Source organism: Gadus morhua, chromosome 9 (genome assembly GCF_902167405.1).
Source record: "Gadus morhua chromosome 9, gadMor3.0, whole genome shotgun sequence".
NCBI lineage: Eukaryota > Metazoa > Chordata > Actinopteri > Gadiformes > Gadidae > Gadus > Gadus morhua.
This window is the reverse complement of record NC_044056.1, coordinates 19541155-19559407: the sequence shown is the minus strand read 5'-3', so window position 1 is coordinate 19559407 and position 18253 is coordinate 19541155. Positions and strand designations below refer to the sequence as shown.

At 41.1% G+C, this 18253-nt stretch overlaps 1 protein-coding gene across 1 annotated transcript; it reads right to left on the bottom strand.

Annotated features, from left to right (window-relative positions):
- Positions 1–2355: 2355 nt before the first annotated feature.
- Positions 2356–6777, bottom strand: LOC115550966 (uncharacterized). Its single transcript, XM_030366376.1, has 5 exons — positions 4999–6777; positions 4132–4208; positions 3959–4024; positions 3782–3847; positions 2356–2847 (listed from the first exon to the last, which is right to left on the bottom strand). The coding sequence occupies exons 1-5, from the start codon at positions 5576–5578 to the stop codon at positions 2812–2814; spliced, it is 825 nt and encodes a 274-aa protein (XP_030222236.1). The 5' UTR covers positions 5579–6777; the 3' UTR covers positions 2356–2811.
- Positions 6778–18253: the final 11476 nt, after the last annotated feature.

The following is an 18253-nucleotide window of genomic DNA, read 5'->3' as shown; positions in this document are numbered from 1 at the left end:
AACAAGGGAGACAACAAGTCTAACTGGACATACACAAAATACATACACATTAAAACTAGACCCATGCGTTGATAGATAGATAGATAGATGGATAGAGAGTATTAAATATGTTATATTATTTGTCTTGCGGAGCCAGCAAATCCTGTGCGCGTATGCAAATTAGCCATCTGCGCCTAACACAAGAAAGAGTCTTGCACACACGTGTCTGTTGTTTACTTCTAGACGTCGACTGCTATAAGCTACGTCATTGTCATGAGACAGTTTCACAAAGCAAACACGGCAAAATCCCAAATTATTTTACTGTCTATGGCAAAAATAAATCACGGTTTAGTAACGCAGTAACGGAGGCTGCTTGCAGGAAAGTAAAAGTAATCGAATTACTATTTTTGCAATTGTAATCCCTTACTTTACTCGTTATTTGAAAAAAGTAATTGGATTACAGTAACTCCTTACTTCTAACGCGTTACTGCCCATCACTGCTGGTAAACGAATGGTGAACGAATGATTCAAAAAGCTTCACGAATGATGAACGAATGGTGAACGAATGAGTAACAACTCATCAGTGAGATCGAGCTCTATCAGTCGATCCAGTGTGGGACCCAAGCCAGTTCTCAACAGCGCTTGAAACCAAGGGCGGCAGGGTCAAAGCGTGTCCTGCAGCAGTGGAAAATGTTTTTTAAGCCTTCAACCTTACTAATGCAACTTAAATCCCTTAAATGTGAATATAATGTATGTATTGCGAATATCTTTATTATAATATGACAATCATCCCGTCTGTGCCCTGTTAATTTAATGCAACCTGGTCTCACAGGAATCCATGAAATGACCACGGACGCTTAAATCGAAATCTGTGGGATCATCACGGAAACACGTTGATTTCCGTGATGTGGCCACGGAATTCGTTCCAATGCAAGTAAATGACACTGATGTTCCGTGGCACACACACGGATCCCCGTTTCAACGAGCGAGTCGACCACGGGCGCTTAACTCGAGCAAGGTAGGTTTTATTACTCTGTTTTCTGGGAATAATTGACACAAGCAGAAACCAGAAAACAGGCAGTTTTTTCGTTTTGTCAAAAAAACGAAAATCAAGATTTCAGTTTGTTTATTCGTTTTTCTTTCCTACCTAACAAAAGGAATTTACCACTCAATATCTGGTTTCCGGTGGGCGGGTCCTCTTATTTTCTAGTGTGCTTCGTTGCCCTGTGCTCTTCAAAATAAAAGTTATTCCGTTTGATAATGTCGACAAAAATATTACTGTATTATAGACACTATCAGACCACACCACCCACAGTCAAGACTGACACGGCTTCAAATAACAATAATAGTATTCATAATCATTTGAAAATGAGAACTTCTGAAGTTATGATGACTTCAGTGCAGTTGATGTTTAGCCACAGTTAATACATGCGGAGTAGACCTGAGGGTTTTACTACGACATCATTGTCCGGCTTTGAGCTTTGCGCTCGGGGCCCCAAGAAATTGCTTGGCTTGCTTGCCTTCTCGCGATGGGCCTGCACACACACACACACACACACACAGGTACGGAGGATTACAAGGACACTTTTGAAAAATGTCTGCAAATGATGCTCAGTACAGGCCTACGGGGACACCCCTTTCCAGAGGTGCTAGAGCTATAAAAAATGTATCAAAATTTTTCTTTTTGTTTTACAAAAATATATCTGACTTTAAAAAGGAACGTTTCCTCATATTTCAAAAGATAGTGACACACAGATTTACACAGACATTTTGGTGGTATACAAGGACTTATTCCCCATACAGGCTTGTGAGGACATAGGTTTTAGAACAGGCCTTCAAGGACACTAGTCGACACACAGACCAAGTTTTAGAAAAGGCCTGCAAGGACGCTAGTCGACACACAGACCAAGTTTTAGAACAGGCCTGCAAGGACACTAGTCGACACACAGACCAAGTTTTAGAACAGGCCTGCAAGGACACTAGTCGACACACAGACCAAGTTTTAGAACAGGCCTGCAAGGACACTAGTCGACACACAGACCAAGTTTTAGAACAGGCCTGCAAGGACACTAGTCGACACAGACCAAGTTTTAGAACAGGCCTGCAAGGACACTAGTTGACACACAGACCAAGTTTTAGAACAGGCCTGCAAGGACACTAGTCGACACACAGACTGCAGACAGGATTGTGAGGACACTAAAGCAGTGTTGACAACTCTCAAAGGTAAGATTGATAAAATCGGACACATTATCTCAAACGCAAACCACTCAAAACCGCGAACCACCAGCGACCGAAAAAAAGGAGAACTTAACTTGATGTCAGAATTTAGCTTGATTGACATTGAAATTCTTGAAAAAAACTGTACAAAACATCAACTATTCCACGTGTGAATATCTTTTTTTATTCTTTAGGCCTTTATTTCAAGGACACTAGTTGACACACAGACTGCAAACAGGATTGTGAGGATACTAAAGCAGTGTTGACAATTCTCAAAGAAAAGCTTCATAAAATCAGACTGAACACATCTCAAACGTAAGTCACTCAAAACCGCGAACCACCAGCGACCAAAAAACGTAACTTAACTTGTCTGAATTTAGCTTGATTCTTGAAACAACTGCAAAACATCAACTATTCCATGTGTGAATACTACTTATTTTTTCTTTAGGCCATTATTTCTTACAAAATCACGAATATTTTGAATTGTGCGTCCTTCTAATGCAGGGTGTTCTTTGCAGAATGCACATTGAGCGCTCGTGACCAGAAGTCCGTTCAGAATGTATGGCTTCATGTGCTTCATCACAGCTTTTGTTTCAGTTTCCGACCACGGTCTCTTCACACAGCGCCTCCCCTCGGATGGAATGTGTTTACCTGTATTGAAAAGAGCAACAAATCTTAACTTTGTATACAATGGTAGCTCCAGGTCCTGTCTGTTGAAGTTCAAATATTGAGTTAAAACATCTTTAGGTTATCTCCATAGTACCCAGGGGGCAAAACACCCATTGTTGGGGAAATCAGAGATTGGCTGCTGTAAATAGTTGTCATACAAAAATACATTCTATGATTTCTTAGGATCATAACCAAACACAAATAAAAGACTTTTAGCCTAAATCAAAATTGTCTTCATTTTGATGTGGCTCAAAACTAAAGTGATTTTCCACATAGGCTATTCATTTGGGGACAGTTTCAGACTTAAATTAAATTCTTATGTGTGGGACTATTAGGCGTGTTTCTATAAATATAGCAAAGTAGCCTATAAATCAATTAAGCTAAATGGTGTTTAAATGTTTTTAAATCCGAGTTTACCGTTAAATTGCATCATGTTACGCAATGCGGGAATGATCGGTAAAATAAATTAATTAATTCAGTAGCCTAATTTTCTGACAGCATTCAACTCTCCTTAAGCGTTTGTTTTCGGCTCTTTTTTCGGCTGTTTTGTGATAATTCAGACTGACAAAATCTTCCTCTTGAATTAAGTCAGCGACACACTTTTTTTTGTCAGCTGTTCGCAATCAGTCCGTTTGTGTAAAGTTAGCGGATCAGTCCATTTCGTTTGGAAGCAGAGACAAATGACAGGTCAAACGCCCCCCCTTTCAAACGCCCCTTTTCATAGGGACGTGCAGAGCCTGAAGCTGAAACCCTAGTTCAACATAGGAGGTTGATAACCGCCTTCGTGATACCAGTGAGCTCTGAGCGAGGGTTTGCATTATATTGAAACAGATCAAGAATTTAATTACCCCTCATCAGAATAAGTGTACAGCACATGGTCTACAATATGACTGCTGTGGACATGGAAACTAAGTACCTTGGATTCCAGTTTCTTCAGAATTACCAGATTGAACAGGCACCGGAGCGAAATCAACCATGTCATCTGAAAATCATATTTTAGATTGCAATGCCAACATTCAGAACTGGTACCCAGAGGCCTAGCAGCAAAGCAGCACAGGACAGGTGTTAGCATGGAGATTCACTATGACAATACCTTGAAGGCCGGTTTTAGGAGGGTGACCAGATTCATCAGCAACAGAGGCAAATTCTTCCATGTCACCTATAAATAGTTTAGATTATAAGGACAGACATTAAGATGTTTTTATTTGGGGCCTGGCAGCAAAACAGCAGAGGGCAGTGGCAGGGATGGGAATTCACTGACTATACCTTGGATGCAAATTTCAGGAGGAGGACCTGGATGATTGGGAGTAGGGGCGAAATCTTCCACATCACCTGAAAATCATCTTGCACATCGTAACATATATTTACAATTGGTTATTGGGGGTCTAGCAGCAAAGCTGTGAAGGGACCACAGCAGTTTCATGTTTATTGAAATTGTATAAATATACTATTAACTACACTGATAACCTGACCAGTGTTTTCTCAGTCCAGCGTCACTTCCTTTATTTGGGAAAGCCAGTAAAAGCCTCTACAAAACACCTCAAATTCAGTTGATGGAAAAAGTTTGTGGATAGTCCATGGAAATACATTACTAATTGGCTGATTTTAGCAATACATTGCATGTGTTTACATGAGAGCACTTGCTTTCTGTAGTGGAATTTTACTGATCAAGGAAGTGACTCTGGGTAGAGACAGCACTAGCAGCAGAAATTTGATGCCAGAAGGCAAGTGTTGTATCCATCTTGTTAAATAAACACCTGGTATAGTTACAAACATTTTAATATCTTGTTTTATGTGTAGGGATTATATTTGTACTACTGAAGAAGCTTGGTAAGTTTGGTATATACAAGCATTTTTAGTGGTAGTTTTACATACACACGCTTTAGGGTCAAATTCTGATGCCACCAACAGGTCAAGGTTTGACATACATTTACAAGTGTCTCAGCAGAAGTTTGAGACATCATCAACAAACTGAGTATGAGGACTTTGGACATTCTGTCTCACACTAAATAATATATAATTAAACATGGTAAGTGAAATCTGGTGGGAGCAGTCTGACCATTGTCCAATTTACATCTGTGCCCGAAATCCCGTACCCCCCACCACCAAAAGTAAATAAGGACTACTACATACCGCCTATCTGGTGGAGTGACTTCCCTTGGATGTCTTTCACACACCCGCCCTGCATGGCAATCAGCAGCTTAGATATTTTTGCAAGCTGAATCGTCGACTGGGGCAAGCGGTAGTATTCCCGATGCACCCGTATGTCATGGCCTAAGAAGTTTGCAAGCTGGTCCAGTTCATTGTCTTTTAGATTCATGACTTGACTAATTGTGGCGATATGCTTGGGCAGATTAGTTGAGGTCAAACTGCACGGGTTAACAGCTCCACAAGCAGCACGAGCATTTTTACAGAGGCAGTCTTGTCCTCTGAAGAAACCTTGACAGTGGGGAATTACAAAGAGGTGTCCATTGCCATCATCGACTCCACACTCTTTGCTTTTGCTGACAAGGAGAGTTAATGAAGCAGTCATGTCGGGTGTGAGGAGGACCGCGACTTTGCGTCCCCTTTTCCCCTTCAATTCGACTCTATTGAGCTGCTGACAAAGTCTCTTCTCGATTTCGTTCAGTCCTGTGGTTATGTCATCGTTCATTTTTGAGTTATCCCGATCCAGAAAATGTTTTAAAGTCATCTTTGAGACTTCACCAGACATCCTCCTGTTGAATAGAATGACTTTGCATAGTGTTATTTTAGCCAGGGCTGCAGAAGTACCTGTGGATGATGTACTGTTCAGGTTCTCTGTAGCGAAATCTGCCTCCTGATGAAGATGGAGATGAAGTCTCTGAACATCCTCTGCTAGAGGGATGGTTGTGTCTTATTGTAATTAGCATCGCTCAAATTTGTCAAGGCTGAGTGGGAAACAAATTCTGACCACTGGGTGTCGTACAATTTGTGGAACCTTCTGATTGACTCGACCCCCTCGTCATCCTCATCCATAAGAAACTGGCACATAATCAGTTCACTAACCCGCCGGAGGGAGTGCCCAATTTTAAGGGCCAAACTGGGTGATTTGTAGATTCCAGTTACTTCATCAAAGCCAGCGACCTTCTTCACAGCCTTAATAAGTCATGAAATTGGATGGTTTGACTGCTGAGTCTATAGTTCACGTATTTCTCAAAGCAACAAGCAATCTACCTAATTCTCTTAGTTTCTGGCGGATGTAGTCGTGTTTAGACTAGTCAAGTCCATGTTTGTTGTACATTGTTTTCCCAAACCGAAGAACAAAGAAGTCATGTATGATTGCGTCATACACTTCATTTCTGTGCATTTTTTCGATCAATGCCAAGAGCTCTTGATATGCACTTTCAGATGCTCCATATTTAGACAAACTTGTATTTTTTTTCCTTCCTGCACTTGTTTCCTCATTCATTGCCGAATTGAGCAGGCATCGCTTCATGTGTTTCCATAGTTATCTACGGGAAAACATCCCTTTGCAGTGGGTGCAGAAATCATATGCCTCAGAGACATTGCTTGTTTTAGATTCTCTTTTAAATTTTAGAGCCCCGGATCCAGTGGCTTTGACTTCTGTATTATGTGAGAAATTACCAAGATTCCGCAATTTTTCCAAAATTGTCTTTCTCTCACATGAACTTGGAGCTAGTGATAACGCCTTGGCGACATCTGCATTCTGGTGTGCATGTCTTTTAAGTGCCGAGCAAATTTTGTTTGGGGTTTCTTGCAAATGAAGCAATAATTGATTTGGCTTTTCAATTGCCGTTTTCCATTACTTCCACCATGTTCATCCGAGTCTTCATCTACATCCGGCGGAGTCTTAGATTCAGCATCGGATTCTGATTCCGCATCAGAACTCTCAGAGGAATTGTTGGGATTGTAGTGCTCCCCAGAAGACGCATCACTCTATAAAGCACACAACAGGATAATTACAAGACTGCCTAAAAAAGGTGGCAAGAGCTGATATCGGTCTAATAAAATACAAGTGGTCAAACAATTTGAATATCATTAAAAACCTATTTTTTTCCTCAGTAAAAGTTAAAAAAGTAAAACTCAGTTTAGATTCATTACATTCAATAATTCTTGTTAAAGGAGCCAAACCAAAGTAACCAAACCACCGCATTATGATTTGGCACTTAATCATTGATGATTCCACTACTAATATATGTTTTATACTCAATCGTTCTCTTACTTCAGACATGTCCCAGTCTTCAGAGGCCTTAAGGAGACAGGATTTGTGCCAAACACGACGGCATTCTAGATCAGAAATTACAATTATTTTAGGTGGTTTAGCTTTATTCATACACCATTATGTGAATAATGGCCTGTCTGCTATCACTGTCTTAAGTGTGTGTGTGTGTGTGTTTGTGTGTGTGTGCATGTGGATGTGTGGATGTCGCATATAAACACAATCACCTTTGCATCTCAGGCCTTGACATCTGAATGAGGGCATGGGTGAACAGTATAAACAACATCTGTCAATGCGAACTACTTCATGACACAGTCTATGCACCTGTTAAGACAGTAACAAAATGTGCAATACATGAATTCATAACACACACAAACAGGCTCTCATTATGTACTGTTTCAGACTACTGCAAGACCTTCCATTTCACACTACAAACATCACTAACAAACATCATAGTGAATGAGTTGCTGCCAAGTGATTGGCTGATAAATTATATGCGTTACCAAGAAATGTAACCGCTGTACCTAATAAAGTGGCCGTGAATGTATATTGTGCATCGGGATTATGTCCAAAAATATTGATTTTAAACCATATTGCCCATCCCTACGCAGACCCCATTTTAGTCCTGCCCTTTCTATACCTCCATTTAAAGCTGATACAATTAAAAAATGCTGTGAAAGCACACACAATGAGACAGAGGTGACTTAAGGGTTTTTGAATGTTTTCAGTCAGTTATATTGCATACAGATCAAGACTTCAAACCAAAACTCAAGATCCCTTTAAATCAGGAAAAAGTCCATAGTAATCCCATAAAGATTCTTACAAAAATAGACATAATTGTATTCACACCAACCTCACATGGCGGGTTGCCTTGTGTCATACTGGAGGTCTGACCACTGGATCTGAAGCTTTCCTCTGTAGTAGCAAAAATGAGTATAGGGACCATTATAGCAGTGATCACTATTTACACGGTCTCAATAATTACACCACTACCCCAGTTTACTTTAAGTAGAGCTCCTAGGATTTTATTTTGCCTAATTTTGAAAACATGACGGATGGGATTAGGGAATGAAGTTGGATTAGTCAATGAAGACTGACGGACCTGTTATTTGTTCAGTTGAGGATGAAGAGGGTTCAGGTTCAGGCATTTTAATTGGCTCAGGAGAGTCTATATGAGAGAGCGTGGCTGCAACCTAAAACACAGATATTGCAAAGGACATTAATGTCTGCATTCGGGACTGAACATTATTTATACATCTGGCTATCGCTTTTATTCAAAATATTGTAATTATTTCAGGGCCAGTCTACCCTTGAGCAACTTAGGGCTATATGCCTTGCTCAAGGGCACATCGATGGCAGCTGGAAATCGAATCCACAATTTTAGATTCCTCAGAGTAAAGGTTAACTTAAAGGAGAATTCTGGTTTAAGCCCCAGAATACCATCAACAGGCTTCATATAGAAATAAATGAATTAGAGAAGACTAAGTGACTAGTGATTTTTACTAGTTATATAGAGATATTCCCTTATTTTACTTAAAATATTACACCAAGTTTATAATATATCTTTGTTTTATATAGTGCTGCCCAATTTGTTCAATAAAGATCTCTCATTACATTGGTCCATTTCATCACTCAATTTGTCCCACCTGATTGTGTTTACCTGATCGATTTCAGCAATGGAGCTCATGGTTCACTAACCTTGGCAAATATAAAAATTGGCAAATAATTTGTATCATTTTATTCTTATGACTACGCAATAGATTTCCGGAAGAAAACAACTGTTATTTCAGATAAAAAATACAGGTGTTACAATAATAATGGTTGAACTGAACTCTAAAAGGCTCAAGAGGTTCAAAGTTTCAACCAGCACTGTGTATATATAAATATATATAATTAGAATATATCTGAGTGTGACACAGACATGGAACAGGCTTAGGAGGACAATGTCCCTAGGAACAAACTCAGAAAGACTTTGAAAACCAGTGCATAGGATACATCTGAGTGTGTGACACAGACACACAACAGGTTTAGGAGGACAATATCCCTTGGATCAAACTCGGAAAGACTTTAAAAACCAATGCATACGTAGAATACATCTGAGTGTGTGACACAGACACAGAACAGGTTTAGGAGGACAATGTCCCTAGGATCAAACTCGGAAAGACTTTAAAAACCAGTGCATACGTAGAATACATCTGAGTGTGTGACACAGACACAGAACAGGTTTAGGAGGACAATAACCCTTGGATCAAACTCAGACTGACTTTGAAAACCAGGGTATAGCACAATCAGACCAAGCGCTGGCTAAGATATACTGTGTTCAGATGAGACAGATTTACACCAACCTGGTCTGCTGTAGCACTCGACATCACCCCGGAGGATGGAAAATCCGCTGTCAAATTCTTGTCTGTTGAAGACAAAAGAAAACACCAAGGCACAGGGTTTGCATTCAGGGTGATCTTGCAGTTGGACTGATAAATGCTTGTGAGCCTATAACGTCTTGAAGACGTTAATTCAGGTATTCTTCATTTACGAACATGTCTGTGCGGATAATGGACCAACTGTAGTTTAAATCGGTTTCTCGATGAGGACTGAGTGCCCGCCCCTCAATGAGGACCGAGTGCCCGCCCCCCAATGTGGGCTCCGTCTGCGGGTTGCAGTCAGGGGCTTCTCCCCCAAAGAGGACTGATTGCCCGCCCCTCAATATGGACTGAGTGCCCGCCCCTCAATGTGGGCTCCGTCTGCGGGTTGCAGTCAGGGGCTTCTCCTTCTGGGTCCTGCTCTGTATAGATATGAAGTAGGCGTGGCCTATATGATGTAGTACGTGCTCTGATTGGCTATGGTCTTGAGAGCCCGCCTCTGGCTTCTTCATATTTCTGGTGATGCTGCCATCTTGCGGCCATGAGCAGTTATTACAGCTGCTTCCCTTGTGGCTATGTGCAGTTATTACAGCTTATACGTTTGTCCTGCTCGATTGTGGCTATGTTAGGATATGACAGCTAACATGCTTATTTAATTCACAATTCCCTCCTTGTTCATCTCAGATGAGCATTCTCTAAGCAATAAACACCACGTACCACACCGAAAAAAAAGTCAAAATAGAAAAAAATCATCAACACCACCAACCGATTAGTAGATGGAAAACTCTTATGGAGGTAAAACAACATCAAGTTCACCTATTTATGGAACGGCATTCACTTTGGTGGGTCTCATAGTTTACACAGGCCACTGTCAGCAATACAACAGTAGACATATAACCAACGTGTCATACAATCATCATGTCTTATCATCATAGAGTCAATAAGGCACATAGATAAATGCATTCATAGAATTCCAAACTAATACTTCTAGGTATGTATGACACAAAGTTATACATTTTCAGCATCCATTGAAAGCGAAAAGTTCAAAAAATAAGTGACATAAGAATACAATTAAAAACTAGAACTGCAAGCAGTTATGCAGGGGTCCAAGAAGTGTGCATTTCGCCGGCACAACGCGACAAGAAATGTGTGTTTCGCCGGCACAACGCGAAGCATGTGTTCAAAACGCTACCCTGAACCTGTGGATACAAAGGATTTGACTGTGGTAGGAGTAGCGAGAAGTCAGTGTAGCGTTTTTGCGGCGAAATTTTGTAGACGATATACAATTTCCTCGTTTATTGCGCCCCCTAATGGCGAATTTTTCCGAATTTTTTATCGAACGACGATAAGGTTAACACCAACATGTGTGTAAAATTTGGACTCGATCCGATGTCTAATTTTGGATTTCTTTGGATTTTTGATATTCCACGTCTAATTTAGCTAATATACCAATATTCAAAACGCTACCGTTTCGTCATCAAAGGACGCATCAAAAAAGTGTTTTTATGCATTCTTTGCGTGTGCGTCTGAAGATGTCGTGTGCAAAGTTTGGTGTCGATTGGTCAAGAAATGTGGGAGGAGTAGGGAAAAAACAGTTTTGCGGTTTTCGCGATTTTGCGAAAAAAAATTCCAGACGCAAATGGGCGTGGCCTATGCCAAAAGATGCAGCAGACTCCAGTGAATATGTGTGTACAAGGTTTTGAATGTGGGAGGTTCGGTGTGGGAGTTATAGCCCCAAACGCGTCTTTCCTTGGTATAGCGCCACCTAGTGGCCGGCGTGTCTGGATTTTGTTATCTGAGTAGCGGTGCCGGACCTGGATCTAGTCATGCAATTGGCGTGTCGGCACCATTTACGGTTTGGGCTGTGGGCCCACTTTTAGCGCGGGAAGTATAACTAGAACTGCAAGCAGTTATGCAGGGGTCCAAGAAGTGTGCATTTCGCCGGCACAACGCGACAAGAAATGTGCGTTTCGCCGGCACAATGCGAAGCAAGTATTCAAAACGCTACCGTGAACAACATGTGGATATAAAGGTTTTGACTGTGGGAGCTTCGGTGTGGGAGTTATAGCCTAAAACGCGTTTTCAGAATATTCCATTGGCCAGTTGGGAGATATATTATTTCGTCGTTTTTTTGCGCCCCCTTGTGGCTAAATTTTCCAAAGACAATTTTCCTTTGCCAAAAACTCCCGCCCACATTAATAATTCTTGGCCATATTTTCTATATAGACTCGGGTTTGCCCCTTGATGGTTCCCTTATAGTTTGAAGAGCATTCCCCTGGCCAATTAGAAGATATACAATTTCCTCGTTTATTGCGCCCCCTAATGACGAAATATTCCGAATTCTTTACTGAACGCCATTAAGGGTAGCACCGACATGTGTCTAAAATTTGGACTTGATCCGATGTCTAATTTTGGTATTTTCTGAATTTTTGCGTATCGTCGTAAAACGTAGCTAATAAACAAATATTCAAAACGCTACCGTTTCGTAGTCGAAGGTCGGATCAAAAAGTGTTTGAGTTTTTCTTTTCGTGTTCGTCTGACGATGTCGTGTGCAAAGTTTGGTGTCGATTGGTCAAGAAATGTGGGAGGAGTAGGGAAAAAACAGTTTTGCGGTTTTCGCGATTTTGCGAAAAAAAATTATAGACGCAAATGGGCGTGGCCTATGTCAAAAGATGCAGCAGACTCCAGTGAATATGTGGGTACAAGTTTTTGACTGTGGAAGGTTCGGTGTGGGAGTTATAGCCCCAAACGCGTATTCCTTGGTATAGCGCCACCTAGTGGCCGGCATGTCTGGATTTTGTCGTCTGCCGTCACCTCACCGACCTGGATCTAGTCATGCTATTGGCGTGTCGGCACCATTTACGGTTTGGGCTGTGGTACCACTTCTAGCTGGGAATAATAATAATAGGAAGAAAAATCCTTACAAAAACAATAGGGATCCAACCTGTTGGCTTGGACCCCTAACTAGAACTGCAAGCAGTTATGCAGGGGTCCAAGAAGTGTGCATTTCGCCGGCACAACGCGACAAGAAATGTGCATTTCGCCGGCACAACGCGAAGCAAGTATTCAAAACGCTACCGTGAACAACATGTGGATATAAAGGTTTTTACTGTGGGAGCTTCGGTGTGGGAGTTATAGCCTAAAACGCGTTTTCAGAACATTCCATTGGCCAAATAGGAGATAGACAATGTCGTCGTTTTTTGGCGCCGCCCTGTTGGCGAAATTTTCCCAAGACAATTTTCCTTTGCCAAAAACTCCCGCCCACATTAATAATTCTTGGCCATATTTTCTATATAGATTCAGGTTTGCCCCTTGATGGTTTCCCTTGAGTTTGAAGAACATTCCTTTGGCCAATTAGAAGATATACAATTTCCTCGTTTATTGCGCCCCCTAATGGCGAAATATTCCGAAATCTTTATTGAACGGCATTAAGGGTAGCACCGACATGTGTCTAAAATTTGGACTTGATCCGATGTCTAATTTTGGTATTTTTTGAATTTTTGCGTTTCGACGTAAAACGTAGCTAATAAACAAATATTCAAAATGCTACCGTTTCGTAATCGAAGGTCAGATCAAAAAGTGTTTGAGTTTTTCTTTTCGTTTCCGTCTGATGATGTCGTGTGCAAAGTTTGGTGTTGATTGGTCGAGAAATGTGGGAGGAGTAGGGAAAAAACAGTTTTGCGGTTTTCGCGATTTTGCGAAAAAAAATTATGGACGCAAATGGGCGTGGCCTATGCCAAAAGATGCAGCAGACTCCAGTGAATATGTGCGTACAAGTTTTTGACTGTGGGAGGTTCGGTGTGGGAGTTATAGCCCCAAACGCGTATTCCTTGGTATAGCGCCACCTAGTGGCCGGCATGTCTGGATTTTGTCGTCTGCATAGTCTTCACGTACCTGGATCTAGTCATGTAATTGGCGTGTGTGCACCATTTACGGTTTGGGCTGTAGTAGCACTTTTAGTGCTGGAATAATAATAATAATAAATATAGCTGCGAGCAGCAATGTGGGTGTCAAGCATAATGGGACTCGGTAAGCTAATTTTGCCGGGCGGACGTAATCGGCCAGGGGGCTACATGACGACCGTCTCGGAAATCGGCAATACCGACAGCCGGTGGGATGAGGAAATGGGAAAAGGACCCCACCTAGAGGTAAGGGCGCAATACAGTCTGCCTGACAGAACAAATGTCACAAATACATAGGGGTATTCGGAACAATATTCCTAAAAGAGACACAATGTAAACAAGCACCCGTTCTGGAGGTGGTTCGTGAAGCATCTAATCCATCGGGAATTGAAGTTTATATTGTAAATCGGCGTAATGGTAAATATAGTCATTGTTGTAGTATACATTAAGTACCGCTTGTCGCCACACGAGTGCAGTGTCTACCCATTAATGAGCGTCGTCAAGTTTGATTGGCTGTCACGGCCAAACGGTTTTGAATTTGAGAAAGCGGTTTGATACATTTGTTCAGCTTGGTCGGAAGATCATTTTTGCCAAGTTCTATGAAGATTGGACATTGTAGTGTTCTCGTGCAGTGTGTTGTAACCCTGACTTAACACAGAGTTAAACCGTAGCCAATGAAGACAGAGTCGTAGTAAGGTTGACCATTTACTGTCACAATTCCTCATGAACAGACGGTGAAAACTGCAAATAAAAGAATACAAAAATACTGAATGTACATTTGACTAAACAGCATGTTGTACATAGTTGTAAATAATAATATGAACTGTCTAACACTGCATGAAGACATTCTGATGCCAATTGCATTGATTTTAGTTTGTACACAATTGCTAACCAAAACGTTTTTAACAACACATCAAACATTATTTTTAAATAAATCCACTCTAATATATTATCTTAAACATGTCTTGCATTGATTAAACAAACTTACGGCATTGCCTCTTAGATGCTTTCATGTGGATGCTAGCGGATTACAATCAGAAGATGCACATGTCTGCCATTCCTTCTACAGAGGTAAGATTTTTAACAGGAAATTACGTCACAGGAAGTGACTAAACCGGAAGTGAAATAATAACAAACCTAAAACGGCAAAATAATATGAATTTATACATTGGCTTATTTTAACTGTAAAGTAATTATTCACATCCGTTTTTACATATACATATTTAAGAAATCAATGTAAGAATATTAAATGAGTGCCAGGAGAGACAACACAGACATAATTTGTGGCCTGTGGAAATTTTCAACTGATTTTGACAACTTGCAACATGGCGGCCAAGTTCTGATGCAATGAGAAATAATTCATAAGCTACATAAGGAGGTCTGGCAGTATCCTCAGACATTAAAAATAAGTTTGAAATGTACTCATGTGAAGAGAGAGGAGTTAAAACACGTCTTCATTAATTATAGCTTCCCCTATAGGTCAATGGTCACCAAATTCATTGAGTGTCCCCCTGATGATGTTATGGGTCTATGTATCAAGTTTGGTTATGATATGTCAAAGGGATGCTGAGATATTGGCGTGTTTCCGGTTTGGCGGGTTCGCGGTCGAATATCATTGGCTGTCGCGGATATTTCTGCAAGAAATAATATACTAGCTATACGGGGAGGTCTAATAGTATCACTAGACATTGAAAATAAGTTTTAAATGGACTCATGTGAAGAGAAAGGAGTCAAAACACATCGACATTAATAACAGCGCCACCTAGAGGTCAAAGGTCACCAAATTCATCCAGTGTAACCTTTATGGGGTCATGGGTCTATGTACCAAGGTTGGTTATGATATGTCAAAGAACTGCTGAGATATGGGCTTACTTCCGGTTTGGCCGCTGCGCTGCAAAATTTGATTGGCTTTAGCGGGCAAACGGTTTTGAATTTGACAAATCTATTCGATGTTTTTCATCAAGGATGGCCAGAAGATCATGTGTGCCAAGTTTCGAGATGATTGGACAAGATTTGTGATAGGAGTAGCATTTTGAAGGTTTTTGACATAAACCAAGATGGCGGACATATACGTCATGGCGCAATGACGTCATAGGATGTGTTGAACTGGGCTTGGTTCAAGGAATCCAATGATACCTGGTTTGTGAAAATTGGTCGAATAGGTCAAAAGTTATGAACATGAATGCATGCCCAACTTTGACCTGTTGGTGGCGCTAGAGCTGTTGGGCTAGCGACCTTAGATTGGCTTAATGGGCTAATGGGGCAGTCCTGAACAAGTGTGCCAAATTTCACAACTTTTCGCCAAGCGGTTCTATGGGCTGCCATTGACTCCAATGGCAGCATAATAATAATAATAATAAATATAGCTGCGAGCAGCAATGTGGGTGTCAAGCATAATCGGACTCGGTAGGCTTATTCTGCCGGATGGACGCAATCGGCCAGGGGGCTACATGACGACCGCCTCGGAAATCGGCAATACCGACAGCCGGTGGGATGAGTAAATGGGAAAAGGACCCCACCTAGAGGTAAGGGGGCAATGCAGTCTGCCTGACAGAACAAATGTCACAAATACATAGGGGTATTCGGAACAATATCCCTAAAAGAGACACCATGTAAACAAGCATCCCTTCTGGAGGTGGTTCGTGAAGCATCTGATCCAGTGGGAATTGCAGTTTATATTTTAAGTGGGCGGAATGGTAAATATAGTCATTGTTGCATTATACATTAAGTACCGCTTATCGCCACACGAGTGCAGTGTCTACCCATTAATGAGCGCCGTCAAGTTTGATTGCCTGTCACGGCCAAACGGTTTTGAATTTGAGAAAGCTGTTTAACACATTAGTTCAGCTTGGTCTGAAGATCATATATGCAGAGTTTCATGAAGATTGGACATAATTTGTGGCCTGTGGGAATTTACAACTGATTTTGACAACTTTCAACATGGCGGCCAAGTTCTGATGTTGCAATGAGAAATAATTTATATGCTATATGAGTAGGTCTGACAGTATCATCAGTCATTGAAAATAAGTTTGAAATGTACTCATGTGAAGAGAGAGGAGTTAAAACACGTCTTCATTAATTATAGCGCCCCCTAGCGGTAAATGGTCACCAAATTCTTTGAGTGTCCCCATGATTATGGTATGGGTCAATGTATCTAGTTTGGTTATGATATGTCAAAGGGCTGCAGAGATATTGGCATGTTTCCGGTTTTCCGGCTTCGCGCTCGAATATCATTGGCTGTCGCGGATATTTCTGCAAGACGTAATATATGAGCTATATGGGGAGGTCTGATAGTATCACCAGACATTGAAAATAAGTTTTAAATGTACTCATGTGAAGAGAGAGGAGTCAAAACACATCGACATTAATAACAGCGCCACCTAGAGGTCAAGGGTCACCAAATTCATTCAGTGTCACCGTGATGCGGTCATGGGTCTCTCTACCAAGGTTGGTTATGATAGGTCAAAGGGCTTCTGAGATATGGGCTTACTTCCGGTTTGGCAACTTGGCGGTTAAATTTGATTGGCTTTAGCGGACAAACGGTTTTGAATTTGACAAATCTATTCGATGTTTTTTATCAAGCATGGCCAGAAGATCATGTGTGTCAAGATTCGAGATGATTGGACAAGATTTGTGATAGAAGTAGCATTTTGAAGGTTTTTGACATAAACCAAGATGGCGGAAATATACGTCATGGCACAATGACGTCATAGGGTGTGTTGAACTGGGCTTGGTTCAAGGAATCCAATGATACCTGGTTTGTGAAAATTGGTCGAATAGGTCAAAAGTTATGAACATGAATGCATGCCCAAATTTGACCTGTTGGTGGCGCTAGAGCTGTTGGGCTAGCGACCTTAGATTGGCTTAATGGGCTAATGGGGCAGTCCTGAACAAGTGTGCCAAATTTCACAACTTTTCGCCAAGCGGTTCTATGGGCTGCCATTGACTCCAATGGCAGCATAATAATAATAAATATAGCTGCGAGCAGCAATGTGGGTGTCAAGCATAATGGGACTCGGTAAGCTAATTTTGCCGGGCGGACGTAATCGGCCAGGGGGCTACATGACGACCGTCTCGGAAATCGGCAATACCGACAGCCGGTGGGATGAGGAAATGGGAAAAGGACCCCACCTAGAGGTAAGGGCGCAATACAGTCTGCCTGACAGAACAAATGTCACAAATACATAGGGGTATTCGGAACAATATTCCTAAAAGAGACACAATGTAAACAAGCACCCGTTCTGGAGGTGGTTCGTGAAGCATCTAATCCATCGGGAATTGAAGTTTATATTGTAAATCGGCGTAATGGTAAATATAGTCATTGTTGTAGTATACATTAAGTACCGCTTGTCGCCACACGAGTGCAGTGTCTACCCATTAATGAGCGTCGTCAAGTTTGATTGGCTGTCACGGCCAAACGGTTTTGAATTTGAGAAAGCGGTTTGATACATTTGTTCAGCTTGGTCGGAAGATCATTTTTGCCAAGTTCTATGAAGATTGGACATTGTAGTGTTCTCGTGCAGTGTGTTGTAACCCTGACTTAACACAGAGTTAAACCGTAGCCAATGAAGACAGAGTCGTAGTAAGGTTGACCATTTACTGTCACAATTCCTCATGAACAGACGGTGAAAACTGCAAATAAAAGAATACAAAAATACTGAATGTACATTTGACTAAACAGCATGTTGTACATAGTTGTAAATAATAATATGAACTGTCTAACACTGCATGAAGACATTCTGATGCCAATTGCATTGATTTTAGTTTGTACACAATTGCTAACCAAAACGTTTTTAACAACACATCAAACATTATTTTTAAATAAATCCACTCTAATATATTATCTTAAACATGTCTTGCATTGATTAAACAAACTTACGGCATTGCCTCTTAGATGCTTTCATGTGGATGCTAGCGGATTACAA

Excerpts from the sequence above, each read along its gene's own strand:
- LOC115550966 (XM_030366376.1), bottom strand. The coding sequence starts at position 5,578 with ATGTCTGGTGAAGTCTCAAAGATGACTTTAAAACATTTTCTGGATCGG. Across the intron at positions 4,209-4,998 it reads GTCACTCCACCAGATAGGCG|ATGATTTTCAGGTGATGTGG; the intron begins GTATGTAGTAGT and ends ACGATGTGCAAG. Across the intron at positions 3,848-3,958 it reads TCCTAAAACCGGCCTTCAAG|ATGACATGGTTGATTTCGCT; the intron begins GTATTGTCATAG and ends TATGATTTTCAG.